Below are 22,368 nucleotides of genomic sequence, written 5' to 3'. Positions count from 1 at the left end.
CTGAGTTCTTGTAGCTCTTAACAAACTATTCCTTTGATTCATATCATGTTCTGTTATGCATTGTTTTTTTTTTTTCATATTCAGATACTACTGTCCCATCAAAAGACTAAACTCCAGAACAGCAAGGAACATGTTTGACATCTGTTTATATTATTACAGAGTCCAAATGCCTTGTAAACAGCGGTGCTCAATATTTTTCAGAGAATAGTGTGGTGTAATGGTGAAGAAAGTAATCCCTAAAGTGATACGAGACCTTAACTCTGGCCCTTGCTCTGCTACTTTATAGCTGTGTTACTCTGGGCAATTACCTGACTGCTATAGGCATCAACATGCTAATCTGTGAAAGGCAGATAATAATGCATCCTTAAAAGGGTGACATGAGATCATATACGTAGAGTACTTAACACAAATAGAAAACATGGTAAACAATAGCTGATAGTAGCAGTAGTAGTATTCACTATTGATTATGGCTGACTTTGAATTGTAAGAGGATACACTCAAAAAACTAAGGGAGAAACAAATGTGAACAAAGAACAACAACAAAACTAAGACTATGTTGTAACACTTACCGTATAAGAAGTGGCTGTGTGTTGGGGCGCCTGAGTGGCTCAGTGGGTTAAACGTCCGAGTTCGGTTCAGGTCATGATCTCACAGTTTGTGGGTTTGAGCCCCATGTTGGGCTCTGTGCTGACAGCTCAGAGCCTGGAGCCTGCTTCAGATTCTGTGTCTCCCTCTCTGCTCCTCCCCCACTCATGCTCTGTCTCTCTCTCAAAAATGAATAAATGTTAAAAAAAAAATTAAAAAAAAAAAGAGGTGGCTGGCTGTGTGGGGACTCTCTTCACAGTAACTCTGAGACTCAAAAGATTACTAAATGTATCATGTCACCACAGAATGGTGCTTCAGAATCTTGGCTCTGTAGTCAGATGGACGTGGGTCTATTTCCAGATCCCACCACTTAATGATTGTGTAACTGCAGGCAGGTTGCTTTATCTCTCTGGACCTCAGTTTTCTCATGAGCCTGATAATAGAACCTGTAGCATTTACTTATTGTGAGGATGAATTGAGAGAATCCACAGGAAGTCCTTGTACTTCACCTTGACACCTGATACGCACTGATTAGCCATTATCTACTGAAGGCTCACTTTTCCTCAGGGCTATGTCCCACAGTACCCCTGTTATATCACTGAAATGGGACCATTCCATTTATGTTCAACATCATCTGTTTTTCTAGGAAGCCATATCTCAAAGGATCATTGTGAGACCAGCTTTTTAAGAGTTATATACGCTAACCCTATAAATTCTTTTTTTGTAACTTAAATCCAAGTTGGTTAACATATAGTGTAATAATGATTTCAGGAATGGAATGTAGTGATTCATCACTTACATATAACACCCAGTGCTCATCCCAACAAGTGTTCTCCTTAATGTCTCTTGCCCATTTAGCCCATCCCCCCACCCAATACCCCATCAACAACCCTCAGTTTGTTCTCTGTATTTAAGAGTCTCTTATGATTTGTCTCCCTCTGTTTTTATATTATTTTCCCTTATGTTCATCCCTTATGTTCCCTTCCCTTATGTTCATCTGTTTTGTATCTCAAATTCCACATGAGTGAAATCATATGAAATCATATGCTTAGCATAATGCACTCCAGTTCAATCCAAGTTATTGCAAATGGCAAGATTGTGTTATTTTTGATTGCTGAGTAATATTCCATTGTATACATATACCACATCTTCTTTATCCATCATCAGTTGATGGACATTTGCTAAGCCTACAAGTTCTGATTATAATCATTTGACTTGATTTAGAGTTCTTGAGGATGGTATGTAACTGTGATTTTTAAACTTTTCTCCTGATAGAACACCAGTGAAAAGGTTACCACTATAAAATTAGAATTTTTGCCCAAATTGTAGTAAAACTAGTAAATGGAGGGGCACCTGGGTGCCTCAGTTCATTGACTGTCCAACTTTTGAGAACTCCATTTGCAAACAGTGCATGGATTTTCTCATTCCATCTCAGGTGTCTGGATTCTCACCTCTTTCTAACATACAGGGTCTCAAAGAAATGACACAGTAAAATTTCAGACACAGTATTATTATCCACCCCAGTGGCTTTTCTGTTGCTAGTCAAAGTCACAAGTATCCTCTTATAAAAGATATAACTCAAATCTCAGGGTCATCAATAGTATTAGAAACATCCTGATTTCTTCTGTTTTCTCATTTGCACATGGAGAAGAAAGCTGCTAACTTAAATTAAATTTCCCAATTTAAGTTTACTTATAACTCAAACTGTCAGTAAAATAATAAAAGCAGCTTCATTTATATAAATAGTATCATGGGATTTTTCAAGAATAACTAATTCACCCTTGGTGAACTGTACCTCTCAATTGCCACCTATCACCATCATCAATAATGAGTAATGCTAACAGTAGGTACCACAGATCAAATTTGTTATATGTGCAGAGGAAGAGAAGGAGGTGCCCTTTGCCTGGGTGTGCTTCCACTTTGAGCTTGGCTGGGCTCCATTTAGACGTATTTTTGCCTGAGGCCACTGGAAGGGTTTATATTCAGGCTTCTAATAGCTCTCTTTCGTACTCTTTTAATCCAGTGCTTCACACAGTGTTCCTATGGGGTACGAGTGTTCCATAAGCCGTAGAGAGAGAGCATTTGACTGTAATATTGAATAGTGATTGCCTTTACCCTGCTTGCAGAGGGGAAAAAAAGTTAATGGATAACATTTACTCAATTCAAATTGTTTTCCAATGATTTTTTACAAGTCTTTGGTTCCAGATACCACTTTTCTGCTAAAGTTTGCCAATAGATGACAGAAGAAAATGAAATTGCAAATTCATATTGATAGAAAAACTCAAAACCAACCATTTGTTCTTGGTTCAACAGTTTCTTCGGTGTTTTAAGATGTATAAGCTGGTGGTTGTGAGGTTATATGTTATACAAATAATATACGATGGATTTCTTTTTGCTAGTAAAAATATATTAAAATAATGTGTAGATGAAATAAAAATATTGATTTATATTTTTTTAATATTTTGCAAAGAACATGGTGCTCTGCAAATAAGAATGTGATCTGGTCTCTGCCCCCCAAACAAGTCTGAGATAACCTGTCTTAGAATAATAAGCATTATATTCCTTTAAAGAAAATGGATAGAAACTATTGATGGATAAAGACTAAACCTAAAATACATGTACCCTATGTGTGAAATAACTATGCAGTTATTTATGAGCCAGTGCTAAAACTGATAGGAATGTCTGAGGGTTGAAACCATTGCTTGATACTTAATACCACATAGGCAGATCTAAGATCTTAGTGTTGTTTCCGAATAGAATTTTGTGACAGGAAAGACCCGTGAAGGTATTTGGACAAACTATCTGAAACTGGAACCTCCCCCAAATGGTTCTTTATCCTTTCTGTGAACATCTCCAGTAGGATCTTAACATGACCCTGACTGCAAGGTAAAATAATAGTATCTATGTTTGCAGCTCTGTTACTTATATGTGGATCTTGGGAAGGAGATGAATCAACCTAGTTCATTTTTACACTAGGAAGATGCTTTGCAATAGAAATTTTTACTATATTTATGTAGGTGCAAATGTGAAACTGTATTCCTATATATACGAACTCTTGAATCTTAGCTAGTGAAATATGTCATGTTTTAAATTGTAATCCTCAACTGCATATTACTGCATATGAATATTCCCACCCATGGCCTGAAAGGGGATGGAAATTCTCTTTATATATACAGTCTGCATTCACACAAGACATTTTATTTATATTACCAACTTAATAAAATCCCCTACTGTGTAAATGTTCTCCATATGTGGAAACAGAGGACTAGAATGCATAAAGCCAGTTCTTTGTGTTTTTCAGCTTTTAAAAAATTATGTGCATGTAATGTTTCCCTGGTTTTTTAAAATTGCTGAATATGGTATTTTGCCTCTTTTAGTTTTTCTTAATTAAGGTAAAAGCTCACAAAATTAAAAAAAAAGTTTTCATTATCCTGTTTTACCCTATATCTGTCTCATGGGGAGTACTTCAATTTCTCATGCAAAATTCTAGCAGTTTTCCAACAAAGGATAAGACCAAAGAGAGAATTGACACAGGTTCTGGAAGCCAGGGGAGAGAGTCATTGGAGATCAAAGCAGAGAGAAACCAGGGAAGAGGCTGGTTCAGGAGTAAGTGGTCAGGCAGTTACCATGGAAGGAGTTAGGAAGATTTTGGATAAGAATTACAACAGAGAAACAGGGGGTACAGTGAAGGAGTCTTTGTAACAAATAAATGTGAGACCATATTCTGGCTCTGCCATCTATTGGTGGTATAACCTTGGAAGAGGTATTCATCTCTCTGAACTTCTACCCCCTCATTTGAGAAAATGGAGCAATTCCTATCTTCCAGAGCTGTGATGAAAGGATCTGTGTAAAGACTATTGTACTTCATAAACAGTAGGTGCTTCTGCTTTTCCCCTTCAGCTCTTGCTTGACCCTCTCCTTCCTGAGCTAGAGACAGCCATGATGATGATACCATCAATGTTTAAAGTCTACAGATCCCAAAATGAAATGTGTGTTCTAGCCTTTTTACTCTAGAAAAATCCAAACATTTAAAGAAGAAATAGACATAATGTATAACAAACCTCCTTGTATTCATTACTGAGCTTCAACAGTTACAAATCATGCCCATCTTTTTCATCTCCATCTCCATTCACTTCTTATGATCTGTATTATTTTGAAGCAAATCTAGACATTATATAACTTTATGTAAAAAGCTTCAGTATGTATTTCTAAACAGTAAGGATTATTCTTAACGAATACAATCATAATGCCAAACACACCTAAAATATTTAACTTTTATTCCTTAATATTATTAAATATCACGTTGATTTTGTTGTTGTTATTGCTATTATTGTTTTTTCTACCGTTATTATGTATTTTCAGGTACATTATATAAACCAGATGAATACACCATGTGGTATTACCATTGATGGTGTAATTTTTCCAAACTGACAAACAACTCTTTGAAAAGTTCTGAACAAACCAATACACTCTTCCTCAATGTAAACAAATAGTTACTTCGTGGAGATTTTAGTATATATTTAAAGTTTGAAAAAATATTTTGTATTTATAGGTAATATGGAATTGGGCTTTGCACTCAGATAATTATAAACTAGTTTTCATCTTTGTCTAGAAAATTATGTAGTATGTGGGAAAATTATTTGCAATATTTAAGAAAGTCTCTGGCTCGTATCCCCACCAATCTTTATGACTACTGTCACTGTTCTTTCACATTTGCAAAATGCCCTCCATGGTTCACTTCATACCCTGTTGAAAACCACTTACTTAGTTTGAGCTTAGTTTTAGTTGCATATATGCTATAACTTTGGGAAAATAAATAAGGAAGATCCTGTATGGGGAATGACTAGTGGAACATTCGCAAACTTAAAGCTTTTCAAAATTTTTCTCAGTTGATGAAATTTTGTTTCTCCAAACTATGTTGCAGAATGTGAATAGGTTCTCTGATAAAACAAGTGAGATCATAATGACTTCATGGTAATATATGTAGTTCAAGTACAGAAAATTTTAACAACTAAGAAACCAGTCAGGTAGAATTAGGGAAACTGGGATAGTGGTAAGAAATAATAAATTCATTTTTACTTATTTCCTAAGAATAAGTATAAATTTATAAATCTCTTTATGCTATGTTTACATAATTGGCCCACAACCCTAATAAGGAATTATGCTTCATCTCCAAGGGAGAAAATACAGTCAAATGTTTACCGTCCTCTAGCTTACTTGCTTCACTATAACTTCAAGTAGTATATTTCTTGTCATTTCTTTTTTTACTCATTTTTTAAATTCAATTATAATTAATATACAGTGTTATATTAATTTTAGGTGTACAATATAGTGATTCAGCAATTCTATACAGTACTCAGTGCTCATCATGATAAGTGCACTCTTAATCCCCTTCACCTATTTCACCCATCCCCCCACCCACCTGTCCTCTGACAACCACCAGTTTGTTCTCTATATTTAAGAATCTTTTTTTTTGTTTTTCCCTTTTTTTCTTGTTTTTTTTTTCTTAAATTACACATATGAGTAAAATTATATGGTACTTGTCTTTCTCTGACTTATTTTACTTAGCATTGTATCCTCGAGATCCATCCATGTTGTTGTATATTGTAAGAGTTCACTATTTTTATGGCTGAGTAATATTCCATTGTGTATATACCACCTCCTCTTTACCCATTCATCTATTGATGGAACTTGGGTTGTTCCCATAACTTGGCTACTGTAAATAATGCTGTAGTAAACAAGAGGGTGCATATATCTTCATTCATTGTTTAGTACCATGTTGTTTAGCTTCCATGTATTTGTGTTCTTCCAGATTTGTATGTGTGTGATAGATTTCTAATTTCATACCATTATGATCAGAAAAGATTCATGATATATCAGTCTTTTTGAATTTTTGAGACTTGTTTTGTGACCCAACATGTGTTCTGAAGAATATGCCATGTTCATTTGAAAAAAGAAATGTTTATTATGCTATTTTTGGATGGAATGTTCTGAATGTATCTGTTAGAGCCATCTGGTCCAGTGTGTCATTCAAAGCCACAGTTTCTTTGTTGATTTTTCTGTCTAGATGATATATCCATCAATTTAAGTGGATGTTAAAGTCCTTTACTATTATTGTATTACTATAGATCACTTCCTTTATGTCTGTTAATAGGTGCTTTATGTAATTGGGGGCTCCATGTTGGGTGTATAAATATTTACAATTGCTATATCTTCGTGTTGGATTGTTCTCTTTATCATTAAATAGTATCCTTCTTTGTCTGTTGTTACAATCTTTATTTTAAAGTCTTTTTTGTCCAATATAACTATTTTTACCCAGGCTTTCTTTTCACTTCTATTTGAATGATAATGCTTTTTCCATTCCTTCACTTTCAGCCTGCTTGCATCTTTAGGCTAGAAGTGAGTCTCTTTCCGTAATGTGGCTATTGTTGATAGTGCTGCTATAAACAGTGGGATGCCTGTGCCCCTTCAAGACAGCATTTTTGTATGTGTATTGAGTGATAAATGGATAAAAAAGATATGAGATATATATACATATATACATACACACACAACGTAATATTATTCAGCAATCAGAATGAATGAAATCTTGCCATTTGCAGCAATGTGGATGGAACTAGAGTGTATTATGCCAAGCAAATAAGTCAGAGAAAGACAAATATCATATGATTTCATTCATATGTGGAATTTAAGAAACAAACTAGATGAACATAGGGAAAGGGAAAAAAATGTAAGATAAAAAGAGAGGGAGGCAAACCATAAGAGACTCTTAAATACAGAGAACAAACTGAAGGTTTCTGGAGGGGAGGTGGTTGGGGGGATGGGCTAAATGGGTGACAGACATTAAGGAAGGCATTAATTGAGATGAGCACTTGGGTATTATATGTAAGAGATGAATCACTGTGCTGTACTCCTGACACAAATACTTCACTGTATGTTAATTAACTTGAATTTAAATAAATAAATTAAAAAAAAAGAAGTGAGTCTCTTAAAAGCAGCATATAGATGGGTCTTGCTTTTTTATCCATTTGGTCATCCCATGTTTTGATATGAGCATTTAATCCATTTACATTCAAAGTAATTCTTGATAGGTATGTAGTTATTGCCATTTTGTTACTTGTTTTATGGTTTTTTGTTGGTTTGTTGGTTTGTTTTGTAGTTCTTCTCCCTTTCCTCTCTTGCTCTCTTCCCTTTTGGTTTGTTTTCTTTAGTGATATACTTGGAATCCTTCCCCTTTATTCTTTGCATATCTCTTACAGTTTTCTATTTGTGATTATCATTAGGTTGATATATAAGATCCTATGCATATGGCAGTCTATTTTAGGATGATGGTCATTTAAGTTTGAACCCATTCTAAAAGCACTGAATTTTTACTGTCCCCTCCCACGTTTTATGTATATAATGTCATACTTTACATCCTTTTATTTTGCTTATCCTTTAACTGATTTTTTATATATATGATTTTACTGCTTTTTTGATTTAGCTACATTGGCTTTATAAGTAATTAATCTACTACTTATTATGTTTGTGTGTACCCGTGAAACCTTGTCATTTTGTAACTCTTTTATTCTTGATTATGGCCATTTTCTTTGCAGTCAAAAATTCCCTTTAACATTTTTTGTAAGGCTGATATAGTGATGAACCCCTTTAAATTTTATAGGGGTTCTATAATTAAATTTAAATTTAAATAGTCTAGGAAACTATTTTATTTCTCCTTCTGTTCTGAAGGATAGCATTGTTGGATAGAGTATTCTTGGTTACAGGTTTTTTTCTTTCAGCATTTTGAATATATCATGCCACTCTCTTTTGGCGTACAGTTTCTGCTGAAAAATCAGCAGATAGCTTTATGGGGTTTCCCTTGTATGTAACTGTTTTCTTCTCTCGTGGTGCTTTAGGATTATTTCTTTGCCATTACTTTTTGCCATTATAATTATTATGTGTCTTGGTGTGGACCTCTTTGCGTTGATTTTGTTGGGGGCTCTCTGTTCCTCCTAGATCTGGATGTCTATTTCCTTCCTCAGATTAGGGAGGTTTTAACCTATTATTTCTTCAAATAAATTATCTGCCCCTCCCCTTTCTCTGTCTTCTTTTTTTGGGATACCTATAATATCAGTGTTATTGTGCTTGATAATGTCACTGAGTTTCCTTGAAATATTCTCATTTTTTACTATACTTTTTTTTTCTTTTTGTTGTTCAGTTTCTTTGCTTTTTATTATTCTGTCTTCCAGCACACTGATCCATTTTTCTGCTTTCTCTTATCTACTGTTGATTCCTTCCAGTGTATTTTTTAATTTCAGTAATTTAGTTCTCTATCTCTGATTGGCCCTTTTTTATATTTTCTGTCTTTTTGTTGAAGGTTTCACTGAGATCCTCCATTCCACTCTTTTTTTCGCATCCAATTAGTGTCTTTATGACCATTCCTTTGAATTTCTATGAGGCATATTTCTCATCTCCAAATCATTTTGTTATGATTTTGTCCTGATCATTTGGGATATATCCCTCTGTCTCATTTTGTCTAAATATGTTTGTTTCTATGTATTAGGAAAGTCAATTATATCTCTTGAAAGTAATGGACTTATGAAGAAGAGGTCCTATAGTGCCCTGTAGTGCAATGTCCCTTGTTCATCAAAACCTGGCACTTCAGAGATGTCTCCTATGTGTGTTGCATACACACTACTGTTGTGGTTGAGCCACATTTTCCTTCACTCCAGTTGGCTAGGTGGTCATCTTTGTTGTGGGCAGGGTTTGGTCTCTGTGCTATTATGAGGATAGTCTGGGACCACTTTGTGCGTGTAGTTGGGTCAGACCAGTCGCTTGCCCTCAGCCTGTTATCCAGAACTGTAGTTGCGCTTACCTGCAGGCTGCTATCCCTGGATTATCTCCTGAGTGGCTTTTTTTGGTGAGTGAAACCTATGAGACCAGATGTCTGCCCTCAGTCTGTCTGTTTGCAGTGGCGCCCCCAACTACAGGGCTTTCTCTTTGTGCTGCCCCCTGTGAAGTTTTTGTCAGTGGGCAGGGCCAGCAGTTAGATCAGATGTTTTCCCCCAGCCCACCGCTAAGGCTGCAGTGGAACTGACCTGTGTGATTATCTTTCCCTCTCACCAGAGCAAGAGTCATTTTGGAGTGGTGCTGGCCACTGTCAGGGCTGCTTGTAGAAGGCGCTGCATCAGACATGACTTTGGAAGGATTAAGGCAGGTTAGATGGGGCAGTCTGCAGGAGAATGTGGGGGCAGGGCACATAAGTGTTATCAAGGTAAGTGCTCATCTTCTTGGAGGATGAAACCTAAGCTAGGTGCCAAGTGTTCATGCTGGTTCCCACAGATGTCTGGCTATCCATGCTGGGGATAGATGGAGATAATGGTGCCCGCCAGCTCTTTTGTTCTTGGAGAAATTTCTTAAAGATTCCTGTTCCTCTAGCACACATTCTGACATTAGTAAATAAATCTTCCTGGTGTACCCCAGGTGCTTTTCAAACTGCTGCTTCTATGCTGTATCTTGTCAAAGTTGTGTGCTGTTTTGTTAAGGGTGGCAACTGTTTCCTGTCACCTTCTGGCTCTCCTGGAGCTGAGCCCACTGATTTTGAAAGTTCCCAGTGTTAAAACCCGGTGATTGTGAAAACTCAAAGTTAAGAATTTCTGATTTTCAAAGCCAAATGTTATGGGGACTCATCTTCCCAGTTCAGGCCCCATATGTCTGGGGTGCCTGGTGTGGAATCTGTTCTCCTCCTTTTCTGTGCTTGTGGTGTCCCTCTGGTATTTGTGGTTAGTCTCACAGGTTAGTTTGGCTCCCAACTGGGGTTCCACCCTTTCTACCATTTTTTTATGTGGCCTCCTTTCCAAAATTAACTGTGGAGAGTCTATTCTGCCAGTCTTCATGTCATTTTCTGAGTTAGTTACACTGATGTGGCTGCTATCTAGGAGTATCTGTGTGAAGAGGTAAGTTTAGGATCCTCCATGCCACTATTTCATAGGTTCCCTAAGAAATCTTTTTCTTTTGACTTATTAAAGCAGTTACTTTGTTCGTTGGCCTTTGTATTTAACTATTATTCATCATTCCCTGATGGAAGCTATTTTCTAATCTAAATTGGAAGATGTTTATCTTTATTCCTTGAAGAAGGAATTGTTAGTGCCTATCTGGTTCCTGGTACAGAGTGGATGCTTATTTAAATATTTATTAAATGAACCTACTCACCCAGTAATCATCATTGTTAATCTGCCTTATTACTGTGTACAGTCATGTACCTTCCTATGTGTTAATTTTATTCTTATGTCATAATTATCATAAAGCATTAAGTGTGAATCTTTTATTCAAGGTTGGAATCTGAACTAAGTGATTTCTTCTAAACCATACTGCTGGCATAACTAGGAGAAGAATTTAGGTCCTCCTAGCTTTGATTTCACTATTTCTACCAATAGGTTTCTTTCTGCCTGAAAAGTATACAAGTTTTCTGTACCTGCTGCTTGGCCATTTGTGTGTGTTCAGAGAACATTTGCCAAAACAAAATAAATTAAAAAAAAAAATTAAAAACAGTAACTAATGCTCCCAGTATTTATATATAGGCCTTGACCCTCAGATATCCAAAATAGGATATTGAATATTTTGGTATCAAAATTTATCCGGTGAGAGATATGGCTCTCCTAAAAGCAAGTTACCTTATTTACTGTCTGCAAATTGAAAAGCAGGTGCAGCATCAATATAGTAATTGCTCAGAGACTGGAACTTTGTAACTATGGAGACATTACCTCACAGTGTTCTAACAGGCAGTGTTGGCCAGATGTGAAAGTTATAGTCATAAAGGTAGCCTTCTGGGTTGCCGCCCTGCCTCTTGAGCTGCTTCAAGTGAATGTTACACACCTTCACCTTGATTTGCATAATATCATTAGCCAATACCAGTATTGGCTATGTCAATATTTACATATTTACATTAGAAGCCTGGCTCTGGCACCAGTTTGGGAAAGAAATTATTTAATCTGGCATATGCTTTGAGGTAGTTAGATTAACTGGTGAGGTCACTTGAAAATAAAGTCTACCTTCAAATTCAGCTATATTTATTCCTAATATCATGATTTTTTTTCCCCAGGAAAGAAAAGAGACTTTTCTTCTAGCCAAGATGAAAGACATGCAAGCCAGTCAGAAAACTTCAGTGGCCTTGCAGAGTGAAGTCCATGAGCAGGAAGATAAAATGGAGAATCAAGCACAGTAAGAATGGCATAAGTGAGAGGAGAGAAGGATCTGAGTTTTAGAGGATAATGAGGGCGTACTTGACCTCTTCTTTCAAAATATCTTATGAAGTAGTTGTAACTAGAATTGATTCCACACATTTTTCTAAAATTAACTATAACATACAACTATTTCCCCAACCACTGTGTTATAAAGTACAGTCCTTGAGTAATACAAAAGTTCACCTGTACAGATCTCTATCATATGAGTCATGGTTGAGACTCCAAAACTTATATCTAGCATGTTAAGGAAATTGGCAGATAATTTCTTTAGAACTACTTTACTGACCTTGGGGACAAAGAATTGATAGAGAATTTTGGTTTGGAAAATGCCTGTGAGGATGTGAAATAAAAACTGCAACTCACCCCACCACCACCAAAAAAAAGAAAGAAAAACAAAAGCAAAAAACTACAACTCCCTGTTTTTACTAATTAAATCATTCTATCAATTAGAGGATTAGCATAGGTTTTCCAGTTTTTTTTTTTAATGGCCTCTAGTATTGAATATACCCAATTTAAATACCTAAATTTTTTTTAAATAGGCTCCATGTCCAATATGGGGCTTTAACTCACGATCCTGAGATTGAGAGTCATGTGCTCTACAGACTGAGCCAGACAGGAACTCCCTGAATATACCCAATTTAAAGCTAATGTTATTTCGCACCTAGGTGTCCTGTGTTTACTGTTCAGTTCAAGTCCATTTTTTAAATGGTCATCTGAGGTCATCTGAGAAATGATTGGTGTCAGTATTACCAATGTAGTACCCCTTAAAATAACATTGAAATGTGGGAATTGAACTTTTATAACTACCTCTGGTTTAATGCTAATCAATCCCAGAGGTAACAAAGTACTAACAAAGAGCTTAGAAAATTCCATACAATAGAGGCAAAGCTAACTAAGCACTAGGACAAATCCCTTATCTTCCAAAAAGAGTCTAACAAGTCAGGGAGTACAGGGTTTAAATAATGTATCTAGACATGTGTCTCTTCCTGAAATGTTGGAGCTCTTACAAAAGTATGTGCACCTAGTAGAAATTTCTTATGCAACTACAAAAATAAGAATACTTTGTGGCCCTAGGCCAGATTTCTTTAATCACAACATTTGCAAAAGCTTATTAGGAATCTTCTGTGGAATTAAATTATTCCAAAATGCTATTGTTTTACTGGAGGAAGAAAAAACTTTGAAGCTTATAAAATGAACATGCTGAAAAGATATAGGCAGTTTGTAATGAAACCCAGATAGATGTAAGGAACTTTGAAAGAGAAAAGTACTTTTCCTGCTTATTCTAGCTAGTATCAGGCAGAAATCATATCATATGATCCTGTCTCAGGTTGGACAGAGACGAAATATTTTTAATTTGACAATTTACCTCTATAGTCTCCTTCCCACTACCCACCACATCATAGACAAGAGTATATTTTCATGGGTTAGAGCTTTTATGACAAAGATGAGTGCTTAGGATGTCAGCAAAATGGCAAATGCTCAAGCTTAACATGTATTGGGCTAGTAGTACAATTTTCAAAGCCAATGCCATTTAATTATTTAAAAAAATTAACTAGGATGTCTGTGCCTTCTGAGAGATACATTTAGAGAAGTCTGGTTTTGAGTACAGAACTCTCCAGATACAATATTTCTGATGAAGGAACTTACAAATTGCAGAACAAAATTATGAATATATCTTGGTAAACAAAGAGATTAAGACTGATATCACTTTGGTGGATTAGGAAACTTCAGGCCCTTGTCCCCTTATGGAAACATTTGGAAAAAAACAAAAAACAAAAAAAACAAAAAAACAGAAGACTTGCTAAAATATCTTCATAGGAACTCTGGAAAATAAAGAGATCAAAATAGTGACAATCCATGAAGGCAAATACTTAGCTCTTGACTAACAGAGGTAGATAAGTGGCCCCCAGTAAAGGGGTGCATAAGCTGACCATTTACCAAGTTTTTCAGAAATCTAAAGGATTTTGGACCCCAGGACTTTGTTGATAATTCAAGTATTAAACACACACACATGCATACACACACACACACACACACACACACACACACACACACACAGATTGCTTTGAGGTAACTAAATCTCAATGTGACTCATACAAAGTTTGTCACAAACCTTTTCATGAGTCGTGCCATGGGAATATTGTTTTACTTGTAAAATAATTGTGTTGTAGTTTAGAGGCTTTGTTTAAATGCACACTAGTTAATAAATGCTTTATGCATTTAAAAAAGAAAGAAAGGAAAATCTTTGTTCATAGTAAGATTTACTTATAAAAATAATACTGGCAAATTAAGTCTTTCTTCTCTCTCTTTTCTATATTCCCCTCAACACACACACACACACACGCACACACATGTACACATGTGCTCTGCATTTATAGAAATTAATTTTCAGACTATATTTGAAAGTAGACATTAACTCTAGAATTTTTATAATTAGAAATAGAAATAGAAAATTAGTTAAGCAACAGGAATTGAAAGAAAACGGTTTAGTAAACAATGATATATTAAACAGGTATTATAATCATGCTTTTTAAGCTAATTGAAAGGGAAATATTATGTAACAAGTGATAAAAGTGGGATGTAAATGGTTTCTAGAGTCTCAATTTTGAGTTAAAAAGAATACACTAAAAGGCCTGGAATTAAATTGTAAAAATTTTGGTTGGTGGCATTTTGGTAACTTTTGTTTTCTTCTTTCTACTTTTGTACGTTTTCAAAATCATCTACAGTCACAATTTACTTTTTAGGTAAAAAAGTAAATAAAAGCATGTCTTGAGGCTTAAAGCATCTTACTTAGATCGCTAAAACTACAACTGTAAGATGTCCTTATGCATACAAGATGTATAATTCTTTTAAAAAGCAGAACTCTGAGTAGTAACCATAGTTCATGATTCTTATGTTTGTATCTATTCGTTTTGACTTTCTTACTTTGTTTATTATACTATTTTATGTGCACAGAAGAGAAGACACACATGATGGTCGCCCAGTGACACAGCGATCTTTAGTACATTTTTTTCCGCAAACAGATTCAGATGCCACACTGCCTTTGTCACAGTCATTAACCTATGACACACCTCTCAGTTACTATATGTCTGACCCTCAGTTTAGTGGAATAACTGTATCAACAACTGGGCAGAACACTCCTAAAACTACTATAGAGGGCCATTCCCAATCAGCAAACAGCTTGGGTAAGTAAAACATGTATCAAAAATTTTAGACTATTTTTTAAAGCATGCAGTTCAATAGGTTTTTTATGTGCCTAGAAGTCAGAATGATGTGTTATGATTTGTCTCCAATAACACAAATCTCTTAATGTCATATGCAGAGTAACTTGATTATCCTTACCATTGATCTTAGCACTGGAGTCATACTCAGGTCACATAAATGTATGTGGCCAGATGTATCATCCCCATGATTAAAATATCTTGAATTGTCATAATGTTCATGGGCTGATGGCTGAGGTGCTCTAGAATTGCTAGATGAAAATTCTAATGTGTAGCATTTACTCCCCTTCCTCTGAACACTATCAGAAAGACTAAGTGATGTCTTGTGTATTTGTGCCATTAGAAGACTTATGGCTTATGTAAGGAAAAGACAGATAACAGAAAGAAGCAAAATAAATGGTGACAAAACGGTGGAGAGAAAAAGAACAATAATGAATTTGGAGGAGAAGAAAACAGAAGCAGTTCTATAACAGGAAAAAGTCAGGTTTTGACAGTTGCCAACACTGTAAACAATGCATTTAGCAATACCCACAGCATGTTTGTTTTTAAACAAGTGTAGGGAACTTTGAGGGTATATTAATTATCAAGGTTTACTGAAAAGACCATGGTCTTGGAAACAGAGGACCTAGCTCTAAACTATATTTCTACTTCCTGCACTGGGAGATTTTAGGTAAGGGTATTTAACATCCCTGAGTTCCATTACCCACAAGTGCAAAATAGGGATGAAAATGTCAACTTCACAGGGCTGGCCTAAGAATTAAATAAAATATTTATGAAAATTACCTAGCATACAGTAAGTACTAAATAAAAGTTAGTTGTGAATCTGAATATATCTACAAGCACCTTCTCATTAAATAGGTTAAATTTGGGGTCTGTATTTCAATTACCAGTCAACAAGTTTCCAAACTGGTAGCACAAACACACCCATGACTCTTGATGCCTCTGTTTTCCTCTATTACTCTGTGGACAGTTAAGCCTGGCTGCTGTTTATCTGTGTTTCATTTTGTTTCTGATATTTTCCTATTTCATTTGGGGATTTCACCTAATGCCATTATTACCTATGCTTCATTGTTTGTATACCTAAAATATATTTTTTACAAAGACCTCCTAAGATCACACTGACCTTTAGCAGTGACCAAAATCCATACACTCAAAAGTGAAAATACCAACTTTACATCTAGGGAGGGAATATTTTTCCTTCTTTGTCACTGTATCATCATGGTATATGTCCTATATTTGGATTAAACTGTGCAATCTTTTAGTATTAGGGGGAAAAACAAAACATAGTGGTTTCCCCTTGCAAGATGAGATTTGAGCTGAGCTGTATTCTTCTCCTTCAGTTACCGTAGATTCAACTTCTATAGATAGATACCTGGGTTCCTTTCTAGATTAAATAACAACTGGCACTAAAATTAATCCATCTTCTCTCTTTTTAGAATACAAAGATAATGTATAATCTCCTTCCCCAAAGAAATTTAATGATTAAGTAAATACTCACTTGACTGGAAATGAACTAATTGAATTCCATACATTGCTTCTAGACAAAATACTTTGAGGAATTCTTTTTAGGAACTACGTGTTTACTCCTTTCCATCTTTCATCTTGTTTTGGCTTTGTTAAAGACACAAGAATATAAAGCAAACTCTAGATTGCCTTAATCCTTTGATGATTTTGGACCCAGTGTCACATTAACCAAAGTCCCTGAACTACAATAATTGCTATCACTTACTGAATATTTGCTGAATACTAGACACTGTGCTAGACAGTTATCTACATTTTCTTCAATCCTCACATTGCCTTACACAAGGTAGTATAATTTGTGTTCAGGAAAATGGAGAATTAAAAAGTTTAAATCCATTGGCTTACTATGTGGCAGAGCCTGGATACAATTGCAGGTCTGTGTAAATCCAAGATATTTTGTTCTATCCACTCCATCATGGTCCCTCTCTGAAGTGTTACTCTCTCTGCAGACACATGATTAGGTTTACTCAGCATGGTTCTTTCCATGCAAAAATCATAATTTAAAAAAAAACAAATTTCCAAGAGCATACTAGAGTCTGATTAAGCATTACTTTATCTTTCTAATAAAGAATTTTAGTTCATTAGAGGAAATTTAAGTCTTTACCTGGCACAATTACTAATTGTTGGTAGGAAGGATTCATTTGAGGTTTTAATTTATGTGTAATAATTTGGGGAGGATGGCTAATATGAAATAAAATAAAGTTGTGTTTATATATAACATATCCAAATTTGAGAAACTCAAATGTTTTACCTCCTGGAAAGCTTATGATGCTTCTAGTACATACGAAAGCTTATAATGCTTCTAGTATTTAATAATCAGTTGAGTAAAAGTCATTATGCCAGTGATATTATTGATAATTTAAGATTATTGAAATAATCTCTAGAAATTATGTGTTACTAAAAATAATCACTAGTTATTTTATAGACTTTGGTTTAAAGCTTTTAATTATCCTCATTGAGTTTGACAGTGACCGTAAAATGTATAAAGAATATAATTTTGTAGAAGCAAAGAATAAAGATAGCAACTTTGGGTTCCTTTAATGTCTTTTTATTTATTTCTCTCTCTGTTGCTTTCCTCTTTGACTGATTTCTTTAAAAGGAGTCAACAGCTTCATAATGACAAAGAAACAGCCTCTGTCAGTCCTTGCTCCTGAGACAGCTGTAACTGGGGAAGGAGAAGATTATTTCCTATCTTTGTTTGGTGATTCAAAGAAATTTGCTGCATGCTCATTCCAGGCAGAGAACACCCAGAAGCACTTTTCCATGATTCTTGAAGAAGTGGGCCAATCTAGATCCAGGTACATATTCTATTTGAACTATTTAATATCTTCTCTTGGGATAGAAGCTACTTTATATCAGTAGAGAATTTTGTTTCTTTTTTCTTAATGTTTATTTATTTTTGAGAGACAGAAAGAGTACAAGCAGGGGAGGGGCAGAGAGAGAGAGGGAAACGCAGACTCCAAAGCAGGCTTCAGGCTCTTAGCTGTCAGCACAAAGCCCAGTGCAGGGCTGGAACTCCTGAACCATGAGATCATGACCTGAGCCGAAGTCAGACGCTTAACTGACTGAGCCACCCAGGCGCCCCAGAAAATTTTGTTTCTAATCTGTTGTTACATCCATGATTTCATCTAAAACCCTAAACAGCTTGTTGAAATACAACTGTTTCACGTTCTGAACAATGATAAGAAATCAATGTAACTTTCTAGGGAACCAAACAAGGATGCTGATTTTTCAAAGATGCCAGAGAAAATAGCACTACATAATCCCTACAAATAAAGTCAATTATATTTTTTTATTATTGGGAAATCATTCAGATGGATTTAGTATCTTTTTTCTCTTCTACTAGTCTCTTGAGTTCAAGATATAAGGAGAAAGGTGGACTTATTCCTTGATCCATTTTTATGGTTGTTGGTATCTGGCAAAAAGAATTATCAGGATGAAAGTTGATATTAGAACTGAAATAAAAGAGTAGACTCATCTATACATTTACTTAACCCTGATTTTCTTGTTCCTTAACAACAGATTGAATTGTGAATTATTAGTAATAAACACATGTTGACAGAGGGTGTTAGAAGGCTAAAAGAAGTTGTTAGCCAGGTTTGATGATCAGACATAAAGGAAACATTTCCCCTTAGGTCACATTTCCTAAAATCACCCACTATTACCATTCAACTGTAGTGAACACCTAAGTGTTCTTTCAACCATCCAAAAACACTTCATCAAATTGTTCATTCAGTATCTATCTACCATGTTAAAAATGATGACTTGTTTGGGGCAAAAATTCAAAAAAGACTTGTGAATATGGTTTTAAGAACTTTCACTCAGGTAGATCAGAAAAGAGCTGCAGGTGTAAGGATTGAGAGAGAGGCAAATAATGTATCAAGGCATTTAGAGGAGAACTTTCTCCCAGCCAAGGATGATCTGGGAAGACTTTGTGAAGGAGTTATCATTTAGAATTATCTTAGAAAGATAAGTAAATTTGGGGTATGCAAATTTGGAGTCTTTGAGAACATCCTAGATCACTAGTTCTCAACCCTACCTACACAATTGAATCACCTGAGAAGTTTTTAATGTCCTGATCCTACCCTAGACTCTGAGTCAGATGTTCTAGTGCTGGAATAGAGCATGGTATTTTTTTAAACTCCATAGTAATTCTAGCACACAGCCAAGGTTGCGAACCACTATCTTACTTAGAGCAAAGGAACAGCATAAACAAACTGAAGGAGGCAGAAAAAGCTAGGATCTAGGAGATATAAGGCATTTTACAGCATTGCTCCACTGAGCAGTGTATCAATTAGTGTAACAGGGCTGTAGGGGCCAGATTTGGGGAGTGATCACAGTGAGCCTTGAATACCAGGCTGAGGAATTTGATCTTCACAATGGGCACGGGAAGCAATGGGAAAATTTCAGACAAAGGAGTAACAGGATCATGATTCAGAACGTTTAATTGTGGCAATGAATATTATGAATGAATATTGGAGTAGCATTTTGTCAAATGCTTTTTATGCATCTACTGAGATGATCATATAGTTTTTCTTTCTCAATGTTAAAGCAACCCTGTGCTCTTAAAATAAATCTCATTTGATCATAATGTTAACCCTTTAAATATATTGTTGAATTTGATTGGCTAAAATTTTGATTCAAATGTTTACATCTATGTTTGTGAAGAGTATTGATCTGTAGTTTTCTTCTGTAATGAATGTCTTTGTCTGCTTTGGCATCAGGGTAAAACTTGCCTCATAGAATGAGTTAGGATATAATTCCACTCTCATTTTCTAGCTGAGTTCCTGTAGGATTGATTTTTTTCTTAAATATTTTATAGACTTCATCAGCAAAGCATTCTGGGCCTAAAGTTTCTCTGTGGGGAGGTTTTTACCTACAAATTCTATTTCTTTAAAATAGATATCAGTATATTCCAGTTAGCTGTATCTTCTTGAGAGAACATGAATAGTTTGTGTCTTTCAAGCAATTTGTCCATTTCATCTAAGTTGCCAGATTTATATTCATAAACTTGTTCAAGATATTTCCTTATTACCACTTTAGTATCTATAGAATCTGTAGTGATGTAACATTTCTTGTTGCTGATACTGGTCAGGTGTGTCTCCTTCCTTTTTCCTGATCAATCTTGTCTGAGAGTTATCAGCTTTATTAAACTTCTTAAAGAACCAGTGTTGGGGCGCCTGGGTGGCTCAGTCGGTTGAGCGTCTGACTTCAGCTCAGGTCATGATCTCGCGGTCTGTGAGAACAGTGTCCAATATCTTGGAAGACATCAGTTCACATAATTTCTTCTAGATTCTTAGTTGTTTCAGGTGAGAAGTCAAATACAGTTTCTGTTACTGAAACTCAGAAACAGAAGCCTCTTCTCAATTTGATTGTTTTCAGTAAAATATGCTGTTTATTTCCTGCTATCACTCATTATCTCTAAGGATGTTTAATATATTCCAGCAAGAAACAAAATGAAGAAATTATTAGAATTTTCACTAGCTATGCATGATCTTTCTTCCTACCTCTAAGACCATATATTAACTTCCAGGTCAGTTCTAGATGCCTCAGGAGTGACCAAACTACATTAAGAAGGCTACCTTCCCACTCATTCTCATTCTCTACACTTCCCTAGGCAGTTGTTCATTCTGTAAATCTAGAATCAGGATGGTAGGAAGCTGTGGGCCAAGATGGGCCTCACCAAGATAATGATAACTACATGAATAGTTTTTGTCCAAAATAGCTTATAATGTTACAAATCTGAGGGCTTTTCTCTTGTAATAGCAATGAGCTGAATCAAACTCCCTGAGTCTTCCTAAGTTTGTCTTCTAAAAACGTATAGGTCTTGGGGCGCCTGGGTGGCTCAGTTGGTTAAGCAGCCGACTTCGGCTCAGGTCATGATCTCATGGTTTGTGGGTTTGAGCCACCATTGGGCTATGTGCTGACAGCTCAGAGTCTGGAGCCTGCTTCCGTTCTGTCTCCCTTTCTCTCTCTCTCTGCCCCTCCCCTGCTTGTGCTCTCTCTCTAAAATAAATAAACATTTAAAAAAATTTTTAAAAACCTTATGAGGTCTTAAATACTGTACCCCTTCATCAAACCTCCCACAGCTATAAACATAGGTGCCAATCTGTACAGAGAATTGTTAGGTAGGTGTCTATTGGAAGAACTGACACTCTAAGGTAATTTTAGCAAACTTTAGAGTTGTAGAAGCCTTAATGTAGATAAGTAGCATGAAGCTATCAAGAAGAACCTAAGAACTAGATAAATCAGGGCTTAAATAATGGAAAGTGTTTGTTTTTTAAAAAGTTACATAGCCATATGTCTCTTCAATCTCTTTACTAATCAGTCCCATGCCAAGACTCCTGAAAGAATGATTGGTACATTTTACACTCTCAGCATATCATGACTTATAAGCAGAGGTCTGAAGTCACTTTTCTACTAAAGAAAAGTGGGAAGGCTTATTGTAAAAAGAAAAAGATAACTAGTAAATGCTGTGTGATAGCAGTTTAACAGCCCTGCCTCTGTGAATTTCTATGTACTGTGTGAAGTATTTTCCTATAGCTTTTGGCCAAATATCAAAAGGCAGGGAAACGAAGTGATTAGCCCTGACATGGGTGAAGTTATTTTTTCCTTCAGACAAGCTAATTTATTCTATTTATGTGCATAAAATAAAAATTTAAGATCAATGAATAAACAGTTCACGTAAATAATGGAAGGTTTTTGAAAAGCAATTGTGCATATTCCATTATGTGTATGATAACAAAAGGATAACGGAACTATTCTAGGTTCTTATCTGTTTAAAAGCAAAACTCAAAATAGTGCTCATCTCCCACGCAAAAAAAACAAGTCTGAAAAACAAAAAGGCATCTTGTCAAGAAATTAAAGTATCTCACAGAGAATTCAGTAACAGTAGGATGAGGATGACATAGAGGAATTCTAGGCAAAGAAGAGTAAAATGTTATACCAACAATTTAGTAAGAACCATAATGGTAATGCAAAAGAAAAAACAGGTATGTAAATTACTCAAAAGTAAACCTCTGCAAAACAGCCATTCTCATATAATGCAATGGAAGTATGAAATTAGACCGCTATTTTTAAAGCAGTTTGGTAGTGCATATTGAGACTTCATGGATGTTTACATTCTCTGTTCTCACAATTCCTCTTCTAGAAGAGGAAACTCAGAGTGATAGCCTGACATTTTAAGCCATTTTCTCCTCAAAACAGTTGCTAATTTGAAACCAGCAGCTAAGAAGCTGAGAAGTTAATCATATATTGGCAGTCTCATAAGACTAGGTGAATAAATATTGAGATTCAGGGCCTGTCAAGAAGGAGGACCA

At 35.6% G+C, this 22,368-nt stretch overlaps 1 protein-coding gene across 28 annotated transcripts in view; it reads left to right on the top strand.

The window, feature by feature from the left end:
• Positions 1 to 22,368, top strand: part of LMNTD1 (lamin tail domain containing 1) — a 509,230-nt gene that overhangs the window by 383,992 nt on the left and 102,870 nt on the right. For 18 of the 28 annotated variants that reach the window (XM_027035777.2, XM_053226035.1, XM_053226037.1 and 15 more), the window contains 3 exons: positions 11,666 to 11,784; positions 14,763 to 14,992; positions 17,649 to 17,847. In XM_027035777.2, coding sequence (XP_026891578.1) covers positions 11,666 to 11,784; positions 14,763 to 14,992; positions 17,649 to 17,847 — 548 coding nt within the window. Of the gene's footprint in view, positions 1 to 9,690; positions 9,839 to 10,494; positions 11,573 to 11,665; positions 11,785 to 14,762; positions 14,993 to 17,648; positions 17,848 to 22,368 lie in introns of those variants that run through there. The other 10 variants (XM_053226046.1, XM_053226045.1, XM_053226044.1 and 7 more) reach the window with 7 other exon arrangements.

This window comes from Acinonyx jubatus, chromosome B4 (assembly GCF_027475565.1).
Source record: "Acinonyx jubatus isolate Ajub_Pintada_27869175 chromosome B4, VMU_Ajub_asm_v1.0, whole genome shotgun sequence".
Taxonomy (NCBI): Eukaryota; Metazoa; Chordata; class Mammalia; order Carnivora; family Felidae; genus Acinonyx; species Acinonyx jubatus.
The sequence above is the reverse complement of the archived record's forward strand: the minus strand, read 5'-3'. Positions and strand labels throughout refer to the sequence as shown.